A 20,668-nucleotide genomic window follows, 5' to 3' on the forward strand; every position below is an offset into this window, starting at 1 on the left:
TCTGCTTCACAAGCCTTATCAAAGCCTCATGGATTTGTCCATCCCTTAGGGTGTGCTTTCTGGATGATCACTTACCTGAGCTAAAATCAGGCATGTCTGTGATTCTTCACTGACCAGTGGCACAGAATCAATTAACACCTGAAAGCTTCTGGCTCCAGTACACAAGTGTGTGTTTTCTGTGTGCTCCAGCCAAGGGATTTGTCTTTTTAACCAGCTGCTTTGCAAGTGCAAGGAGACTGTGCTCCATAAACACAACCAGGCTAATAAAAACCATTGTTTTTCAAATGCATTCAGTGAACAAGACAGTAAATGTAAGTAAACCTTACACAGAGGAAGGCAGATTTCACAGGCAGGACAGAGCAGAGAGTCACTACTCACACCAGCATTTCAAAAGCTCAGGACAGGTTATATTTTGATTTTAATCTCAAGAAAATCTTACCTATGAAATACAGCTTACTAGGAAAGCTTTGCAGGTTTTATGAGCTCTGTTACCTAACGGTGGGACAGACACACAGGGTCAGCAAAGAAAGCCAGCTGTGTTTCAGGCAGAAAAGCAGGGAAATTAGTACTTTACTGTCTGGTTACTTTCCTAGGAGGGCTAGCAGTGACTTGACAAGATTGCAGACCTGTTTCTCAGCATTGATCCTGGCTGACTCCTCTTGTGCTAGCACCATTTCCCGCTCTGCAGTTATCTGAACACTTTCTCTGAGTGCCTCTTCCAATTCTTCGATGCGATCATCCTTTTTACGCAGGTTGTCCTGGAAAATGACGGGAGACGAGGTGAAGACCACTTGTTTGGGAGCACAGCCTTTTAACCAACCAAGCTTTAAGCCAACCAAAACGTGTTTCTCCCTCCCAAGGCACATTGCAGGCAAATAATCTTCACACGAGGGAAAGAATGATGAAGGGATGCAAGAGGAAGATTGCAGTAAAGAGAAGGAGAAATCCAGCGAAGTGCTTGCCTGCTGTGGATATACCACAGATTATACAGCAGAGAGAAGCAAGGATTGTTGGAAAGTGAGGATTAGTAAGCAGTTGTGGAGAAGCAGAGAAGCCAGAAGTGGCAGGAAGCTGGCAGGTGCTCACACACTCTGCAGCAGGCAGGGCAAGAAGGGAAACTGAGCTTTGGAATTCGCCATTTCCACGTGAAGAGGGAGGAAAGCAAACACTGACCCAACAGAATTTTCCACTGGTAGATTAAGTCTCAAAGAAAGTTTTACACCCAAGGCTATCTAGGAACTATGAAGGATTCATCTGGGCTGTCTGAATCTCAGACATTCAAGTATTCCCTAAAAACTTATTCTTTGAAGAGCATCTTCACAGCTGTGAGCTCAGATGTGCCTCATATGTTCAGGCCACTGAAGAAAACATACTGCTCCTCAGAAAAATATCTTTGATTGGCTTCTACAAGCAGCAGAACTTAAAAAAGTATATATACAAAAAAAATGGTATTGTTATTTGTGAAGGAGACTCTCCTAACTTTAGTCTTGCAAGGAAAAGAAATGTGTCTCTCCTGCTTCTGCAGGAGAATGCCTGGAATGTCCTGCACCATGAATGAATGTCCTGCACCATGAATGTCCTGCACCATGAATGTCCTGCACCATGAATGTCCTGCACCATGAATGAATGTCCTGCACCATGAATGTCCTGCACCATGAATGTCCTGCACCATGAATGAATGTCCTGCACCATGAATGAATGTCCTGCACCATGAATGTCCTGCACCATGAATGAATGTCCTGCACCATGAATGTCCTGCACCATGAATGAATGTCCTGCACCATGAATGAATGTCCTGCACCATGAATGTCCTGCACCATGAATGTCCTGCACCATGAATGCCCTGCACCATGAATGTCCTGCACCATGAATGTTCTGCACCATGAATGAATGCCCTGCACCGTGAATGCCCTGCACCATGAATGCCCTGCACCATGAATGTCCTGCACCATGGATGCCCTGCACCATGAATGGATGCCCTGCACCATGGATGTTCTGCACCATGGATGTCCTGCACCATGAATGCCCTGCACCATGAATGTCCTGCACCATGAATGCCCTGCACCATGGATGCCCTGCACCATGAATGGATGCCCTGCACCATGGATGTTCTGCACCATGGATGTCCTGCACCATGAATGCCCTGCTCCATGGATGTCCTGCACCATGAATGCCCTGCTCCATGGATGTCCTGCACCATGAATGCCCTGCTCCATGGATGTCCTGCACCATGAATGCCCTGCACCATGAATGTCCTGCACCATGAATGCCCTGCACCATGAATGTCCTGCACCATGGATGTCCTGCACCATGAATGCCCTGCACCATGAATGCCCTGCACCATGAATGTCCTGCACCATGGATGTCCTGCACCATGAATGCCCTGCACCATGAATGCCCTGCACCATGAATGAATGCCCTGCACCATGAATGCCCTGCACCATGAATGTCCTGCACCATGGATGCCCTGCACCATGGATGAATGCCCTGCACCATGAATGAATGTCCTGCACCATGAATGTCCTGCACCATGGATGTCCTGCACCATGGATGTCCTGCACCATGGATGTCCTGCACCATGGATGCCCTGCACCATGAATGAATGCCCTGCACCATGGATGTCCTGCACCATGAATGCCCTGCACCATGAATGAATGGCCTGCACCATGGATGTCCTGCACCATGGATGTCCTGCACCATGGATGCCCTGCACTATGGCTGCTGACAAATCCACTGCAAGGGAGCAGCTTGACCCGAGATTTCTGCGTTTCTTGTCTTTCAGATTGGTTTGGATCACAGGGTTCTGGTGAGATGTTAATGCATACTGAAGTTAATATGTGGCTTTTTAGCCATCCCAGCAGCAGTGGAAGAATCAAAAATGCCTTTATTTGTTGGCATCTTGCTCTTTGTCGGATGTACCCCTTTTGGCTTCTGTCCTTTTGTATTTAGGATTTTAATTTTCCACTTACACCTGAAGAGTTTTGAACCATATAAAGAATAAAGAAAAAGAGGACTGACTCGGAAAAAAATTGTCTTTGCAACCTTCATGATGAAAAAATCAGTCATTGGAATGTAACAAACAAATTTTATTCCTTGATTCCTGCTTTCTAGCCCCATACCCCCAAAGGTAGCTGCAGGAAAACCATTTCTGACAGTCTCAAAACTGCTCCTTTCAAGGAGAATGTTCAAGCAGAGATGCAAAGGTTCCTGTTAGGCACCAGTGCCCTGCTAAAAGAGCAAGGCTCCTGCTCAGCCACCAGCACAGCAGCAGGAGCTGTCAGGCTCTGCAAGCAGAGCAGCTTTCTGCTGATGGGCACATTCCAAGGTGCATCCACAGGGCAAGAAACTGATGTTTTCTAAAGAAACAAATGGAGAGATCTGCATTCCAAAACCAGGAGTTGCTTAACGTGTTTTTGTACTTCCAGAGTCTTTCAGGAACACTGATAGCATCTTCCAAAATTACTTTATGGTTACGATAAGCATAAATGAAGTCTCATCAAAAAAATTAATAACAAGGTTACAAAAAGCTCTGCAAGGAATACTGACCACTTCAGATATAGGGAATATTTATTTGCCTATCTGCATGACAGAGTAATTATGATTTACTCCTTTACAGTAATTTACTCCTTGATGTATCATTCATGGATAGCCAAGTGAATGTTAATTAACAGGAATGGGAATTGTACATTTCAACAGTGGCATTTAAAATGGAAACTCCTTTAAAATAAGAATGCAGAATAAAACATTCTAACACATCCACTCATCATTCCAGGCAAGCATTTCAGAGGTGAATTCAACACTGTTTTAACCATGGCACCATACAGTGCTCTAGTCAGACAGGTGAACTCTTGAGGGACAGGAGGAACAACTGGTGACACCAAAAATACAGTTACCTGCATTTGAAAAATCTATATTCACACATAATTAATTTTCCTAAAATAATAAACTTTTACCTATCTGATAGATGGTTACAAGTTAAAAATCCAGGCTGACTTGGAATGAACTGCCTAGAAATGGTGAATTTTAATACCAATAACCCACCCAGTAAGGAAAGACTGAGCACAAGTTTTTCTACCTCCATTAGCGCAGCATAGCCTGAAAAGACTCTTAAAGAGCTATTTTGTCCCTAGCCCATTGATTTGTGACTAACTGGCTGGTATGTCAGTGACTTTTTAAAATATAAGCTGCTGTCTGATATTAGTAGATAAAACTGAAGTGAGCCCTTAGACACACCAGCACGTTTTTCCAAATGTTTGGCTCTGAATTCTAAAACATGACAGGCTCATGCTGACCTGTGCTGCTGCTTCTTTCCTCCATTTAATTACATGAGGTGTTCTACCTTTACTGTGATAAGAATTCAACTCTGGAAGAAGATCTTCTATCATTTTGAACTACAGTTATAACATTTTTCCTACAGTGACTGTTCCTCTGTAGCAATCACACCTTTGAGCATCGCACCAATGGCAAATCTTCCTGTATTTTGATAAAATATCAGAATTATAAACAGTGACAGCCTCTTTTCAGGAATCTTCTACAGATGACTACTCAGAAAGAAAAAGTTATTACTTACCTGCACAGGAACTGCATTCTTCAAGGTTTATTACCCACCCAAATGTCTCTGTGGCCCTCCTTCCCTTCCCTGCTGCACCCCCTGTGCAGGAGATTGCACAGCACAGCTGGAATTAGACTGGGATCCAGGAGACAGCTCTGCCTTTATGCTCACTGGTGGCAGCACACAGAAAATGAAAATCCCATTTGACACTGTGGGAGTGCCAAGAGTTGAGGCACAATAAAACCTTTTGCTACCTATGCTGTGATGCAGCTGCTGATCCGCATGCAAAACCAATTCCACACGTGCCCGTGGGAAAGGCTGAAAGGAAAAGGAGCTGTGGCTGACACACATTTCTGGGCTTTTCCTTCCACTTCAGGAAGGAAGTGGTGGGATGGCCAAGTGATGCATGTTAGAGTGATCTATCAGTTTAATCCATACTGCATTGGTGTGATGTGTAATCTGCCACCAAGTTTTATGGGGGTGCCTGAAATAGGATACAGGCTCTCACCAAGGCATTTAGGTTCAGTTAAATCTGAGATATCCTGGCAAACTTCATTGTCTTGAACTACACTCACAAAGACCTTTATGGCCTAATTGCACTCTTGGAATTAAGGTGGATTTCTCCAGTCAGCTCTTGGGGAAGATTAGTTAACAGTTTGAGAAGGCAATGAAATGATTCTTTGAACTGCTGAAAGTATTTCTAGGACTAGAGAATCACCTTGGTAGGGAAAGCATTTTATCATGTAGCCCTGTAAATAATGCAATAGCACATTTTACCTGTGCACTTTCATAGATCAGATGGGAAGAATGCAATACTGGAACTGCACCAGGAATCAATTCCATCTTAAACAGTGAAATCATTACATCATTACCAGCCCTTATTCCTCTGAACTACTGCTTTTGCTTACCATGAATTTCCTCAAGAAGCCAGGACATAAATAAAGAACTGAATGACCTCAGTCCATTCTAGGTAGAATAAAACTCTCCCTAGAAAGAAAACCCCTCCTTTGTGAACTGACCTTCCACTGGGTAAGAACCTGGAATTCAACATTCAAAATTCCATTAATAAATTCCAACCATGGAATTTAACATTTGGAGACAGTCCATCCAGAAATTTTAAAGATTTTTTCCCAGTTAAAAATATGAGGGCCTGATAAACTGTAACTCTAAAGTACATGCAAATGAATATGAAAAATGGAAATCTTCTTCAAAGACTTTTCAAAATCTTCCATAAAGTTCCCTTGCTTCCTCTTTTTGGCTATAACCAGGAGCAAATAGGAAGAAGAAAAATGGATTCTACTTGTAGTTAGCCCATTACTGAGAACTTCTGGTTTGCAATCTCAGGAATCTACCAAAAGATGCCAAAAGACTTACAAAATTATTGAAGGTGGGTTTCTGCAACGTTGGTTGAACCACTGAACCCAGAAGGAAAGATGCTACACCAAATGCCAGCTCTTCAGAAGAGGACAATTGGACTAAATAAATCAGTTAGTTAAATAAAGTCTGCTTTTCTCTGAAAAACACCTGTCAGAACATTTTTTCCTAAGGTCCTGGAGCTCAAAGGGAATATACAACGTGGTGCTACCACAAGGAAGGATTACAGTTCCATTTGAGTTCAGGAGCAAACAATCCTAGGGCCTTAAAGCTCAGCAGAGCATGGGGGATCTCCCTCATTCAGCTCCTCCTGCTGATCAACTATTCCTGAAGGAGAAAAGCACACAAAATTGTCACTGATAAATGGGGAAACACCTCTCACACTGAGGAGACAATACTGGGACTGTTGGGGTTTTCAAGACTATCCATCAGGTAAATGCTGAAGAACCCCATGGTACAAAACCCAAATGGTAATTGTGACAGAATCTACCTCAAAAAGAGTGTTTGGGGTCCTTCTGCAACTCATCCAGAGCAACAGATGTCCACAGAAAATCATTTAATTCACTGCCATTTCCTGAACAAACTGGCAATATAAAAAAACCCCAAACCTCCAAAAACATATTTCCTAGAAAAGTGGAATGAAAGAAGAGTTTATAAACTCCTGAAGAAGGAAATACCTTTAGGGCAGGGTACAGCTTGGTACCAAGATGTAGCATAAACCCCAAATAAACACAGATCCAACACTAAAGACTGCAAATAAAGTCACAGAGAGACAAACTACCACGCAAAGCTGCTGCTATAAATACTGCAGGGCATGAAGAGCAGTGGGGTTGCACCAGCCACAGATGCTAACACTGGCTGTGTGCAGCTGGGGAGGTGATCTCAATGGGTAAAATTCAAAAAAAATCAGTGTATTGGGGGTTATCTGTGATGGGGGAATAAATCCCTGGCTGTTTGGCAGAAGCTGGGTGTATCCAAGTATTGGGTTTATATGAAGTCCCCGTTTCTCACAGAGTGAGAGGAAGAGAGATTTTTGTAAGCACAGCAACAGCAGATGCAATCAACAGGAGCTGCTGAATGAAAGGAGCAGCCTGAGAGCTACAAGGCACAAACTGCCAAGCAGGAGCTCCTTGATCAACATTTCCTCCTCTTTGGAGATCAGACCTGAGATACAGGACAATTCTGTCATTAGAACAACACATGGCAGCATCTGGAGGGCTGAATCTGCCAAATAAGACACATGGATTGCAATTCAGGGCTGACAAGTTACAGAAATACAGGAAAATAACTCCAGGAGACAAAAGGAGAAAGACTGCAGTAGAAGAATTTAATTCCAGTAGGAGTTGAGAGGGAAGTGCAAGCAAAGCTTCACATGCTGCACTGAAAACATGAGGAACTGCAGAAGGTGATGAGAACATTTTTCTGAGAATACCACAGTGGAAAAAGAGAATATGTGTAGATCCACAGTTTGTGTGCACTTGTGGATCATCAGCTGCAGAAAGAACAAAAATATATTTACAGTAAAAAGAAAAAATGGATAAATATTATTTCTAGAGATGATAGGTTTGATGCCAGCCCATTAAAATTAGCATGTGAAAAAAAAGAGCAACTGTACAGAAGCCAATACTTTATGAGAAATGGCCATTTCATTTTTAAATAGAAAGGTAGAAAATGGAGTGATGTTTCAACTGCACAGTCCCTGGAGTATAGTTTCAGATATACTGTTCCTTGAAAATACTCAAGAGTGATGCAGGACTATGAATGATGCTGCCAACAAAAATATGTGCTCTTCTGTACATGGGAATTATGCACACAAAAATATATTTACGTGGGAAAAAACCCACCCAAACCCATGGAAGCTGGAGAAGAAATGTATCAGCTCTAGAGATAGATTGCAAAAACAATAACCAGATAGATACAAATTACTATTAATGGATCTAATTAAATGAAAGGAAAGGGGAATGAAATGGGAGGGGAAAAAAAATCCTAGTGAAAACTTAATTAAAATAAAGGCTTCATCTTCCATATTGTCTTTTTCTTAGATACACATAAAACCCTTAATAAAAATCATGCTTATTGCTATTATTGCCTGACAATAAATTGTATAAAAAATGTGTCAATAACTCCAGGCATTCCCACTTTTTCCTCCCAGGATATTTTACATCTCACCAGCCAGATGTGTTACAACATTTCTATCAAACCACAGCACAGAGCATGGAAAGGGGACCCAAAGCTGACAATACAGCTGTGAAAACGACCTGAAGTGAGCAAAAGCCATGGATATCTCTAATTGTTATGGGGCTTTGTGGGGTTTTCTGTTTATTTGGTTTGTCTTGCTGTTTTTGGGGAGGTGTGGTGCTTTTTGGAGAGGCTAATTGGGGAAATGCTACTGTAACAAGATTTGTTCTTCACTCATAAATCACTAGAATGACTCAAGGCTCCTACATTGATACAGGATTACAGAAAAAACCAGCAGCAGTTCTAACTCACTGCACTATTAACACAGAGCTCAAACCCATTTGTTATTCCCTTGATGGAGCTTTATTTGCCTGAACTCTCTTTGCAAACGTCAGTCCTGTCATCATCATTGCACCAATATATCACAAAACCCACCTTTCTCTGCTCATTTCCAATCCTTCAGCAGACAAAACCATCAGAGCACCACCCATGGACAGATATAAAAGAACACTTCTCTTGTTTTCTCTCTTTTTCATAGATGAATATGGGACAAAAATTGCTGCTGATAAAAACAGCACTGAGGAGATGCTTACTGAGCAGTTGATCCCATTCAATCTCTCCCACTCCCTCGATTCTGAAGGGAATTCCTGCAGTCATCTCTGGTTTTTGATTTCAGCCTCTGATGCCTCTTTCTTGATGTTCATTTTAGTAGAGCAGCTTTTGTATTTGTGCCATGAAGTGCTTCCTTTAAAATAGCCATGGATCAAGATCCTACTGCTAACCACCAAACATTTTAAGCTAAAAAAATCCCTTCCTTCACTCCATGCAGACATTCTCCTTTCTCCCCACCTTCAAATCAGTACAACAATTTCCCATCAGAAATAAATTATCACTCTATTTTCATCCCTAATGAAATCCCCCTGAAAGTCAGATGCATCAAGGGAAGGTAATTTCAAGGAAAAAAAATCTGCCTGGTACAACATGGATTCAGCCAAGAACCAGAAATAGACATTGATTTAGGGAAATGCTTGGCTTAAAAATATTAAAAGCTGTTCTCAGTATCTTTACCAGGAAATGCCCAATCAGCTGTACCACTGTAATCAGAGAAAAAGGATACATTTGAAGATGATGAGAATGGAATAAAGCAGAGAAAAGGTAAAAATCTGACAATTAACTAGCAATGTAATCAGAAAATATTGAGCTTAAAAATACTGAAATAAGGTGTTTGAAAATAAAAGCTTCTCATGTGTGTATTTGCAGAGTTCCACTGACAGTGGCATTAAACAGGCAACATTCATAAAGATCACCATTAAAATTAATTGCCTTAAAACCCCAAAGAATGAGAAAATGGAAACACTTCACATTCTGAGAGATTCTCACTTCTTTGTATGAAAATTCCAATTGTTTCTATAAAAGCCTGAACTAATTCAAAGGAATGGGAAAAACAGTTATTGTTTTCCTTTAGCCCCAAATATTCCAAAATGATCCTCTATTATTCTCAGCCTGCAAAGACTGCTCTCCTATAGAACCCATTATTGTGCACATATATATATATTCATTTATATAAATACATATAAATATTTATTTTATTATATATATGCTTCTCCTGACATACATAAATAAATATATGCTGAATTTCACCTGCTCTTTTATCCAGGGGTTCCAGTTATGAGGCACTTGTGAAGCTATATGGGTTATCTTTCATTTAAATGTCCTTAATAAACACATATTATTTGGAATTGCACAAAAATGTGGTCTCATTTGCAGAAAATATTACATCTCTCATTTTTTAGCTGTGCTAGAAGGACATGGATGCCTGTTGTTGGGACACTGTGTTCCTTCAGCTTTTATTCCTTTTTTCTTTTGCTTTTCATGCTTTGGAAAACCATCTGACCTCAATAATATCAAACTTTAGGAAGAATTCAAACAGAAGCAACACAAGCAAAATGTTTTAAGTGAATTTGTTGATGAATTTGAACTTCCAGCATGTTAATATCCTCCTCCTTTAATCCTCAGACCAAGTGATTCCAAAATAGTGAAGTTTTTCCCATGCCTGCACTGAGATCTGAGTGCATATCAAACATTCACATTAAGGAGATGAAAGGACTGGTGCTGACTTTTAGTGTGTTGCAACTTTCTATCAGCTCTGAACACAATTTTCAGCCTAAGTTTCAATTCCAGTTAGTATTTGCACATCTCAGTAAGAGCAGTTGTTCTGATACCTCCTAACAATGTGTAAATTTTAGACAAAGAGAATAAATTTAATAGGAAAAGTGCTAATTAAAGACAGAATAGGCTGATTTCTATATAGAAAAAAAAAAAAATAGTTTTAGGGTGTCACCGATTTGGGCAGTTTAATAAGCAAGATTAAAGAATAATACTGTTTTAGAATGAAATTAATTAGGTTTAGTACTATTTGAAATGAATTTGAGGAAATATTTTTAAGGAAATGCCTGAGTATTTGTTCCCACAGTATAGACCTAGAAAAAATAAAATCCATGAGTATTATTTTTTAAAAATAAGCTTTTAACTCTATCTGAGGTCCTCATCATCACCCCATCTTCCTTTCTTTTTCTATTGTGCAAAAGAAGAATAAAAAGAATAGCAGTTTTATTAAACAATGAGACTATGAAATAAGCCATGGCAATTGGGCATTTTTATTCTTGGGGAGAGATGAGTTAGAAACCACTTTCAACACAGCAAGTAGGAAAAATAAAAAACCTTATGAGAGAGACAGAAAAAAAAAAAAAATCAAGAAGAAGGAAAAAATGCAAATTTATTACCATTTCTCAGGCTCATGAAATAAGACACCAGAATGAAAAGAGAGCTGTTCTTCCCCTTCAATGTGCTCCTATTGTTTTGTTTAAATCTGGCCCTCAATGTTTTCTGCTCTCAGGAGAGAGCTCCTCACAGGAACCACACCATGCTGTCAACAGATCCATTAATCTCTCTGACAGCTTTTAGGAAAGCAGTTTGAACTCAGATACAATCTTGGGGAAAAGAAAAAGCCTGTGCAGAAAGCATGCAGTGGTTGAGGCTGCTGGCACAGACTGAGCTGTGCAGCCCTCCCTGGGCTCCCTGGGTTTCAGGAAGGGTACCAAGCCTTCCCCTGGCCAAACAGCAGCCTTCATCTTCCACTCAAACATCATGTTTCTGCAGAAAACACTGGGTGAAAGTGTGGCTGGGGAATAATGCTCCTGCTGGATCACAGAAAAATGGGAGGATGCAGGGAGTCTTCTTTCCTCTGTTAAAAACTCTCAGGGTGTATAATGGCTTTCTCTGGCTACAAATCTCAATTTGCAGTCAGGGGAAATACTGGGATAACGGAGACTGCCTAATGCTGGTTGTAAATAGTGACTTCCACAAAGTCTTTCCAGCTGCCTGTTCAAAACTGTAGAGCATTTTTTACTTTACATAAGAAGACAAAGTCAAAAGGTTCATCTTTTTTAAAGATGTGAAAGCAATGAATTAATCTAAGCTGACATAATAAATGTAGGATAAACTGAACCAAACCATAAAGTGAAAACTGATAGAGCAGATGGCCAAGTGTCTGTCCAGGAAAATGCTGCTCCATTCCAACCTTGCCAGGGCCCTCCAAGTTTCCTTTCTGTAAATGTTATGGTGACAAATGTTCTGAATGGAGAGCTCCCTCCTGGTCAGACACAAGGAAAGGTAATTCCTAAAAACTCATTTCATGTCCCAAACATCAATTATGTACAATGACAGATTCTGTCTCTGGAAGGACTGCCATATCAAATTAAGAACAATCTCTATGTATTTATTCTGTATTTATATATGTATTTATATATGTATTTATATATGTATTTGTATATGTATTTATATATGTATTTATATATGTATTTATTTATATATATATTTATTCTGATACTCTATTTTAGACAGAGAAAAAATCTGCACCTTCTTTCTACAATTCATTTCTGAGACAAATTGTTTCCCATGTTCAAAAGTGTCTATTTTTTTATTGGTGCTTCAGCATGCAATATTTCACACATGAGCAAAAATCAAGTTAGACCTTGCAAATATTCATCAGAAAAATGGCTTCAATTAAACTGGAGACATGACTCTTTGTGGATCACAGCTCACATTGCAAGAATGTTAATGCACCAAAGCCTAACAAATCCAAGAAAACTAAGAAATGAGAGAGGTAAAAATAAACTTTTTTAATATTTTCCCCTCCTACCATATACTTTGTATGCAGTTGTTTGGAGAAACAGGTACAGGATTTCTACCAGGAAAAGCTGGAAACTGGTATTAGAAACAGACCCAGGTAAATTTACCCAGGTAAATACACCTAAGCTTTAAAGTGTATGAAAGCTTGTCTTGATGAGCTTCCTTTAAGTAAATAATGATTGTCTTGCTGAGCCTGCCAGGCACACATGTGAAAGCACAAGAGATAAAATGACTGATCTCTGTAGGAACAGAACATCTGAGCAGATGCTGTGGGGCTTCTTGTTGGTCTCTGTTGGCTTTTCTTTCCTTGTTCAGCTTACATTCTGGAAATCTGTTTGTAAACTTTCATGCCCTTCCTTGAAATCCACATTGCACTTCTTCATTTCAATAGAGGAAATCTTTTTTTGCAAGCCAGCAGCTCATTTTTATGTGCACTACTGTCTTGCTGGGATGGAAATCCAAGAGTGCAACTTTTACATGAAAATAAAATGGCACAACAGTGTTATTTCATATTATGTGCTGATTGCTAGCACTGTGCAGGATTCCCCCACTGCCAATGAACTTTTCAGTCTTGTTTCTGTCTTGCTGAATGATAAAAATGATTAAGGCACTAACTGTGAAAATGTCTAAGCCTTTCTTCAGTTAGAGAGCATTACAAATGAAGAATAACTGAGTCTTGTCTATAATTCCTCTATTTCACACATATATATTGAAGTGAGGCCCTCTACTCATCATTTTCATGCATTATCTATGCTGTAAAAGTAGATGTATCCAGGAGTGCTTAATTACAATTTTTAATTCCCAAAAAAGGGCTACAATTCAAATTAATTCCTCCTCACCCCCCCTCAAGAAACCTCCCCTTGCTCTAAGTAATGAAATGTGTAGCTAAAAGGTCATAATTTTTGGAAATTCTCCCAGACATCCAGGAAAGATAAGAAAAAGCTCTCTTGACAGAGGGCTATGACATGATCAGAACAAGAGCTAGCTTTTCTCAAAGCATCTGCCAGGGTTATATTTATGCCTGTATCTCCACTAACTGCAACACACTGTGCTGAAAATCACAGCCCTCCGACTACACAGAGAATGAAAAGTTTGTGAACGCTGCATTTTCTGTCATGTGTTGTAAAAGCTGATGGAAGTGAAAATTCCTACTGGAATATGACATCACTAATGAATCATGATGCATATTGATGTTTCTACTGCATATGTATATCCTGTTTTGTAATGAAGAGCCAGCTGTCACAGAATCTCTGAGAGAAAGAGCTGGAGGATAAGTTGATCCCAAAACTATTACCTAAATAAAAGAGGAGGAAACATTTGCATACAGCTATTTCAATTAGATTTTTATGATGTGTAACTGAGCCTGTGTTTGTTCATACTTGCTGCATTTTCACTAACAAAAGTCCCACATAACCCTGAGAAGCAGCCACTGAAACACCGACCCACATTACCTCAGAACCACATTTAGCTAAATTATTGAGAACATGGAACAATATTAAGTTTCATCCTATTTGGTAACTGACAAGAAAAACTCATCCTTTCAAAAACTACTAAAAAAAATTCCTTTAAAAATGAATTGCAAAATGAATTGGAATCCTCTCAGCAACTGATGCCATGAGCTGTGTGCTGGAGGATGAGGATGACCTGAATTCCTTCAGTGGAATTGCAGGCACTTGCGTAAGTGCTGATGGCCCAAGGAACACTGACACCTCCAAGGCTGGGCAGCACAGGGAATTATCCAGGGACAGGGAGGACAACACCTCCCCATGATGTCATTAATGGCTAAAAGGGACTGGGAGAGGAAGAGAGAGAGGAAAAGAACATTTGGATGTGAGTAATCCCCCAAGGTGCATGTGAGCTCAGTGAGCAGATTCACGTTTGATATGTCAGGCTGTTCTCTGGAGCAAACCCTGCAGATGCCAGGTGGCTTTAAAGAACACACTTCTGCCAGGCTGACTGTGCTCTGTCACAGCTTGAGCTGTTCACTGTACATCTGGCAGGCAAGGATGGAATCTGATATGGCAGTGGTCGATATGGAAGAGAAATTAGAGAGGAACTCCACACTTGAAAGTCAATTATCCCAGGAAAACACCTAAAATATTTAATTAGCATAACCAATTTGCTCCACATCTGATGATGCCTAGAAAGTTTTCAAGATCTTGAATTTTAAGCTTGGAAAGGTTTACTTTAACCATTTCTTCAGAAATTTTGTCCTCACTGTCCAAAAGCAAGTTCAGAGATTAATTAGGAAAGCATAATCTTTCTTTACTAATAGCCAAAGGAGAACACAACATAATTTTCATTGTGGCATAGTATTACTGTTGAGAGATGAATAAACTTCATCCACCCCTTGAAATCCACATTGCACTTCTTCATTTCAACAGAGAAAATCTTTTTTTTGCAAGCCAGCAGCTCATTTTTATGTGCACTACTGTCTTGCTGGGATGGAAATCCAATCACAGCACGTCAGGAGGAAACTCTTGAGTGATTTAAGCTCAGATGTGCTGGGCTCCAGTTGTGGTGTCAGGTTTTGGGGTGTTGGCAGTGCACTTGCTGTGGTGTTTGTAGCAAACACTTAACCACAACCAGGGACCTGCAGCAGCCACCCAGCCCAACCTGGCCAGCTCAGGAAAAAGTTAGAGATGCTGCTGAGGGCATTGTCCAAATGCCTCTAAAACACTTGGCAGCCCTGGGGCACTGTGGCTGATATTTAATCAATTTAGAAGGTTCATTTGATGGGAAGGTATTTGTTTATCTCTCCATTTCTTTGAGCTTTGCCTGGATCACAGTAAAAACCATTACTGAACATGAAATTGCATATTTGTTTTGATTAAAAGTAGAGCTCTCTCCCCTGGAAGGACAGGTTTTTCCAATATGATAAAAGAAATACAGCATCACAGCATACACTTGCATGTACAATTCATGGATTAGGAATACATATTAAATAATTTAAACTTAATTTAAATAATAAAACCCCAAAAAACTAATAAGTTTACTTTCTTTCTACAGTTGCTCACTGAAGTACTCAAACCTATCTTACACATCATCTGGACAGCAATTAGAGACTGGTGGGTACCTGCTGCAACACAGATTCATTAGTACACAAACCCACAGCACAGATATTCTGAAAACTCTGGAAAAAAACTCCAGAAGATGCTAGAGTGACAGAACAAGAAAATATGCATCCTTCCTTTCAGAAGCCAGCTTGAAGTACCCATTCAAATATAATGAAATTTCAGTGTTACCCTTCTAGGACTAAACAGCAATTATTTTTCATAATTAATTATTTCATAATAGCCAAGCTTTAGTCACTTCAAGCAAAAATGTTCTGCTCCAACCCAACAATTTGTTTGGTTTTTTTATCCTGTTTGAAGACCAGACACTCATCAACCTCTCAGGTCTCTGGAGAGTTGTGGCTTCAGGGAACCCAGGAGGAAAAGACAAATTTGGAAAGCCATTTATCCATCTCACTAGAATTGAGACATTATGGTTTTCATCCTTCCCCCTCTCCCCAGAATACCAAATTTCCACCATCAGAGCCCTGAGAATAAACAAAGATTTAGTTAGTGGGCTCAGGAAGAAGGAAAGCACAGGGCTGTGTGGGACAGAGAGGAGAGGAGGGCACTGTGTGTTTATTCGACTGCATTGCAGACAGTCAACCAAAGAACATGCAGATCATATATTTTTAAGCATTTCACAATGTCTTATTATTAATTCCAGCCAAAACCACCAAGACCAAAATTATCTGGAATTGGTGCTTGTGTGTCCTGACCCCAAAGCCAACAATGGTTGCACAAAAATAAAGATGTTAAATATCCACAGCCCTCTCAGGCTGAATTTTTTTTTAATTGATTACAAGGCAGTGCCCTTTAAGGGTCTAGAGAGAAGACAGGTCTCCACAACTAACAAACTGAAATGTGGTCCTGGGTAAATTTTACTTCCAGGAAACCAAAATGCTGCAGTCCTTGAGAGAGGGAGGCTCTAAGCAGAGGGCTCTTCTAAAGGAAGGAGCTTTTATTGAAGCTGTCACTTGTCATTAAACACTCCATATTTTACCTTAGCCTGATATTTTCATTAGAGCATACAGACCTTTTTCATCTGTGAATGAAAGCATTCCCTTCAGCCTTGTGCTGAATATGGGGAAAGGCTCTCTAAAACCCAGCCCACACAAACAGGACAATTATGTTCACAAAAGCAGGAAAAGCACTAGGGAAAGTCAAGTAACATTAATACCATGATAACTTGTACACTTCAGTGTTGACTATCACATCAGACTTCAACCTTGAATTATTTAATACATTAAATATATTATTTAAATGTATTTAATGCAAATAATGTAAATTATTTAAATAAATACATTATTTAGTCCATTTTTAATGTCAGAAAAACTTGCATATAATTATATAGAAAGCACAGACACCAGTGCAGAATAAAACAAAACATAAGGAAAATGCAAAAAACTGTGTACTGCTCTACAGAGATCTCCAGCTGGAAAACCTGAATGGGAAAAGGTAAAGATATCCATGCTATTTATATTTTTATATTTATGATCTCTCTACTGCTTAAAACACTTTATAAGTAAAGAACTGGATAATTGCAAGGGTGGCAATACATTCTTAAAGAACTCTGATATAAAGCAGCATCATTTCTTTCCACCATTTTTTTCTGAGCACTGCTACCACCAAAGCTGGACCTTGATGCAGCAGAAACTGGTCTAAAAGAGTTTTAACTTAAAGTTCTCAGCCACTGAAATATCACTCTCTGCTCATTACTGTGTAGTACAAACATTTTACAATAAATTTTAATTTGCTGTCTCTCAAAGGAAAAAAAAAAAAAGACAAAAAAAAGAAGAAAGAAGAAGTGGTTTCAGTATGCAAATAGAAGCTGAGACAAAACACATTTCAGGCTTTTTTCAGTGTGTTACATATGTGAAGGAGGTAGAAAAATGAAAAGGAAAATAATTATTTGTAGGGGAGAGCCAGAAAAGGAAGCCATCCCTTTTAAAATCTGGAAGTGTTACATAAAAACAAAGATGATGGTCTGATGGAATGGTGTCACTCAATAAATAAATATGTAATTGCAAGGCAAATGTCAAGCACCAGCTGTCTTTTCAGACTTGAAATATAGATTTACTCAAAGAAATCTAACCAAATATTGTAGTAGCTTTAGGAATTTTTAAAGACATTTCAGTAATACCAGGAGGATTGTGTTATTTAAATGTATTTAAAGCTGCCACACAACGAGAGCCCTGTGAACTGCCACAGCACTACAGCCACAAAAGCCATCAGCAGATGTAGAAATGCCACATTCCTGCCTTTTGTAAGGGTCTGCACTTATGAAATCATTTTCATACCCTTGGAACTTAACTCTTTCACTGCCCTGCACATACAGGACTGGAGCTGATGGATAAAACCACAACATCTGGGAGCAATCCCCATGGACAAATGTTTCTGTGCTTCTCCCAAAGTTTTAGCTGAAAACATCCCCCCAGCATCCCACAGAACAAAGTCAAGGAGTTTCTGTTTGAAATAAGGAGAGAATTTATCTTTACTAGAGAACCCTTAGGATGTGTTCTGTGTCTTCACTCTAGATGTATTAAGATTGGTGGCTGATAAAAAGAAACAGGATTTAACCTAGGATAACAAAGGAAAACACCAAAGAAAGGCTTGCTCTTTAAAGATTTACAAAATGAAAGACTACGGGGTAGGGTGCAGTTTCCAGTTTATTTTCACTCACCAAAAAGAAAGTTATTTTTGTAAATTAAAGAAAACACAAATGTCAAAATGTTTATTATCTCCACACTTACCATCATGGTACCTTTGCTCTACTCCAAGCCACTAATTCAATATTTTTATGACAGCAATTGAAAACTTACCATTTGATCAACCTCCTGCAGCTAATCTCAACACACAGCACACACTGGGGAATATTTCACTTTTATACCAGTGACTTGCTTTTGCCTGGGCAGATTTGAGTAACCAGATAACTCTGTGAGCAGCATGATCACCTCAGAAATAAAGCCAACTGACCAGTAAGAACTCCAAGAATTCATGGGGTAAACAAGGATTACACTTAGAAAACACCTCCAGTTAGCCCACAACAATTCCAGCTTTCTCTAAGAATACTTACCCCCTTATCTTTCATTTACTGAAGAAAAGACACCAGTATAAGGTAGAAAGAGCTGGGAAAATACACAAAACAGCTAAAGAAAAAGGCTGTTAGGAGAGCAGAGAAGAAAGAAATGTCACACCAATCTCACCACAGAATTGATATCATTATTTCAACGATGCACTTCATAACCAAGCTGATACTTAAAAGTATATTTTCCTCTTATGAAAACTGAGCAGGATAGGAAGGCAATGAGACAGGCTGCTTGTTTTGAAATGCTGTGGGATAGATGTGTCCTTTTAAACAATCAGGAACAAAGTTGTGAGGTAACAGCAATGAGAAGAGATGAGCCAGCTCAGCCTGCCCCCATCCCAATTGTGGTAATTCAGTTCCCACGTTACCTGAAGCTGTTGGGAGCTGTCATTAAGGTTATCCTCTCGTCTCCTGGCCTCCTCCAGCATCTGTGCACTCTTCTTCTTCTCCACTTGTTCTTTGTGCTTCAGATTTGCTACTTTCTTATTCTGATCTTTAACTTGCCTGCAAAAGAGAGGAGCACTCAGAGCGTGGTCCAGAGCTGCTTCCATCAGCCCTGGTGCCAGGCCAGGGGGCAGGCAGCACCAAACTCATCCTCCAGCATCACCCTCAACTGTTACAAAAGCATTATTTATTATTTATTATTTATTATTTATTATTTATTATTTATTATTTATTATGCAATATTTATTATGCAATATTTATTATTTATTAATCATTATTCATTATTCATTATGCAATATTTATTATTCATTAATTATTATTTATTATTGTTTATTATTTATTATTCATTGTTCATTATTCATTATTTATTTTTTGGTATAGATATTATTATTCATTACATATTATTCATTAATAGTATTATTCATTACTGTTAATCGAAAGATGCACCTGTCCTCTTCTGACTTTGGGGAAGAAAACTCTTCTCTGCACCCACACACACACACACATGTACATATAAAACCACAGACATCTAATAACCTATTTTGTTTTGGGTACCACTGTATTTAATGTGAGGGAAACAGGAGGAGTGAAAGGAAAAACTACTGAATTCACTAAATAAAAAACACTGAAACGTGACTTGAATATAGAGGATTACAAAAATTAAGCAATCTGTTTCCAGAAGTAAAACAATTTCTCTCCAAACTCAAGATCTATCCATTTTCCTGATATTTTGAGGGATTTCCCATCCCTTCTTTTTCACACAAACAAGACACAACAAGTAAGGACAAACAGTTTGAGGAAGTGTGTATAATTTCCTTTTCACTTGCATCTATGGACTATTTTTGATGATCCTGGCAGCAACCATTGCCTGCAGCCAGGGTTTGGCCTTTCAGGGCATTAAGACACATGGAGTATTGAATCTAATTACAGACCCTTTAATCTCAGCCTCCTGACCACAGAGAACTTCAGTCTAAACTTTTAGTCCAATCAAAACAAAACAGGCTAGCTTTGCTTCCTCAGCCCTTTTCTCCATAATTATATCTGGAGTTTGGATTTTGGAATAAGAGACAGATTCTCTGGTTGCAAGATTTCCCCAAAACATCATGCAAGTAGTGGAGACAGCTCTTTAATTTAGTGTTTAGAAAACAGAATGATATACCAGCTTCAGATCTGGTATGTCACCCACACAGACAGGGAAGAATGTTTCTTCTGTATTTCAGAAATACTTTTAGAACAGATGACAAACAACCCTTCCTTAATATTTTCTTCAGAACTCACAACAGAAGCATGATCAAGAGCATATCTCCTTGTGATATATTTATGTTCAAATTATGACCAGTCAGTGTTTTGAGTTCCTCCAGAAACACTTAGGTTCAACTTTGAGCTCTGCTTTTTTCCAGTGTAAGCCAAATGAGGCTGGGAAAAATTTCCTTTTTTCAGCAAGTTTTCCTTGGTGCTAAAACAAACTATGAGGGTGAAAAAGTGCTGATGGCCTCCAGAGACCGATAAAAAAGGAAAGTCCTTTTCTGAGGATGTTAAAAGATTATTGGCATATTTAACTACCCTGTCCAGGAGTTCCAGCTGATTTGAGTCAGGATGCTTTTTAAACACAACCAGTGTAATTGTTGAGTTATTCTAACCCAGTGCTGGCAGTGGGAACATTGCCCAGTTTGAAAGCAGACTTGCTCAGTGATTAAACAATTTATTGGAAATATTATGCTGGCACCAACTCAGCTTGTACAATACATGGTTCTATTTGTCCAATAAAATAAACACAGAAAGCACAGC

General features: G+C 39.3%; 1 protein-coding gene across 31 annotated transcripts in view; it reads right to left on the reverse strand.

Annotated features, from left to right (window-relative positions):
- ERC1 (ELKS/RAB6-interacting/CAST family member 1) overlaps positions 1-20,668 on the reverse strand; it is a 272,618-nt gene that overhangs the window by 108,018 nt on the left and 143,932 nt on the right. For 24 of the 31 annotated variants that reach the window (XR_015285955.1, XR_015285954.1, XR_015285953.1 and 21 more), the window contains 2 exons: positions 18,805-18,940; positions 627-758 (listed from right to left, as the gene is read on the reverse strand). Coding sequence is in view for 25 of the 31 variants with exons in the window: in XM_086886160.1 (XP_086742286.1) it covers positions 627-758; positions 18,805-18,940 (268 nt within the window). In the remaining 6 variants the exon portion in view is untranslated. The remainder of the gene's footprint in view (positions 1-626; positions 759-18,804; positions 18,941-20,668) is intronic. The other 7 variants (XR_015285957.1, XR_015285956.1, XM_086886167.1 and 4 more) reach the window with 1 other exon arrangement.

This window comes from Cyanistes caeruleus, chromosome 4 (assembly GCF_971803275.1).
Source record: "Cyanistes caeruleus chromosome 4, bCyaCae1.hap1.1, whole genome shotgun sequence".
In the NCBI taxonomy this organism is placed as follows: Eukaryota; Metazoa; Chordata; class Aves; order Passeriformes; family Paridae; genus Cyanistes; species Cyanistes caeruleus.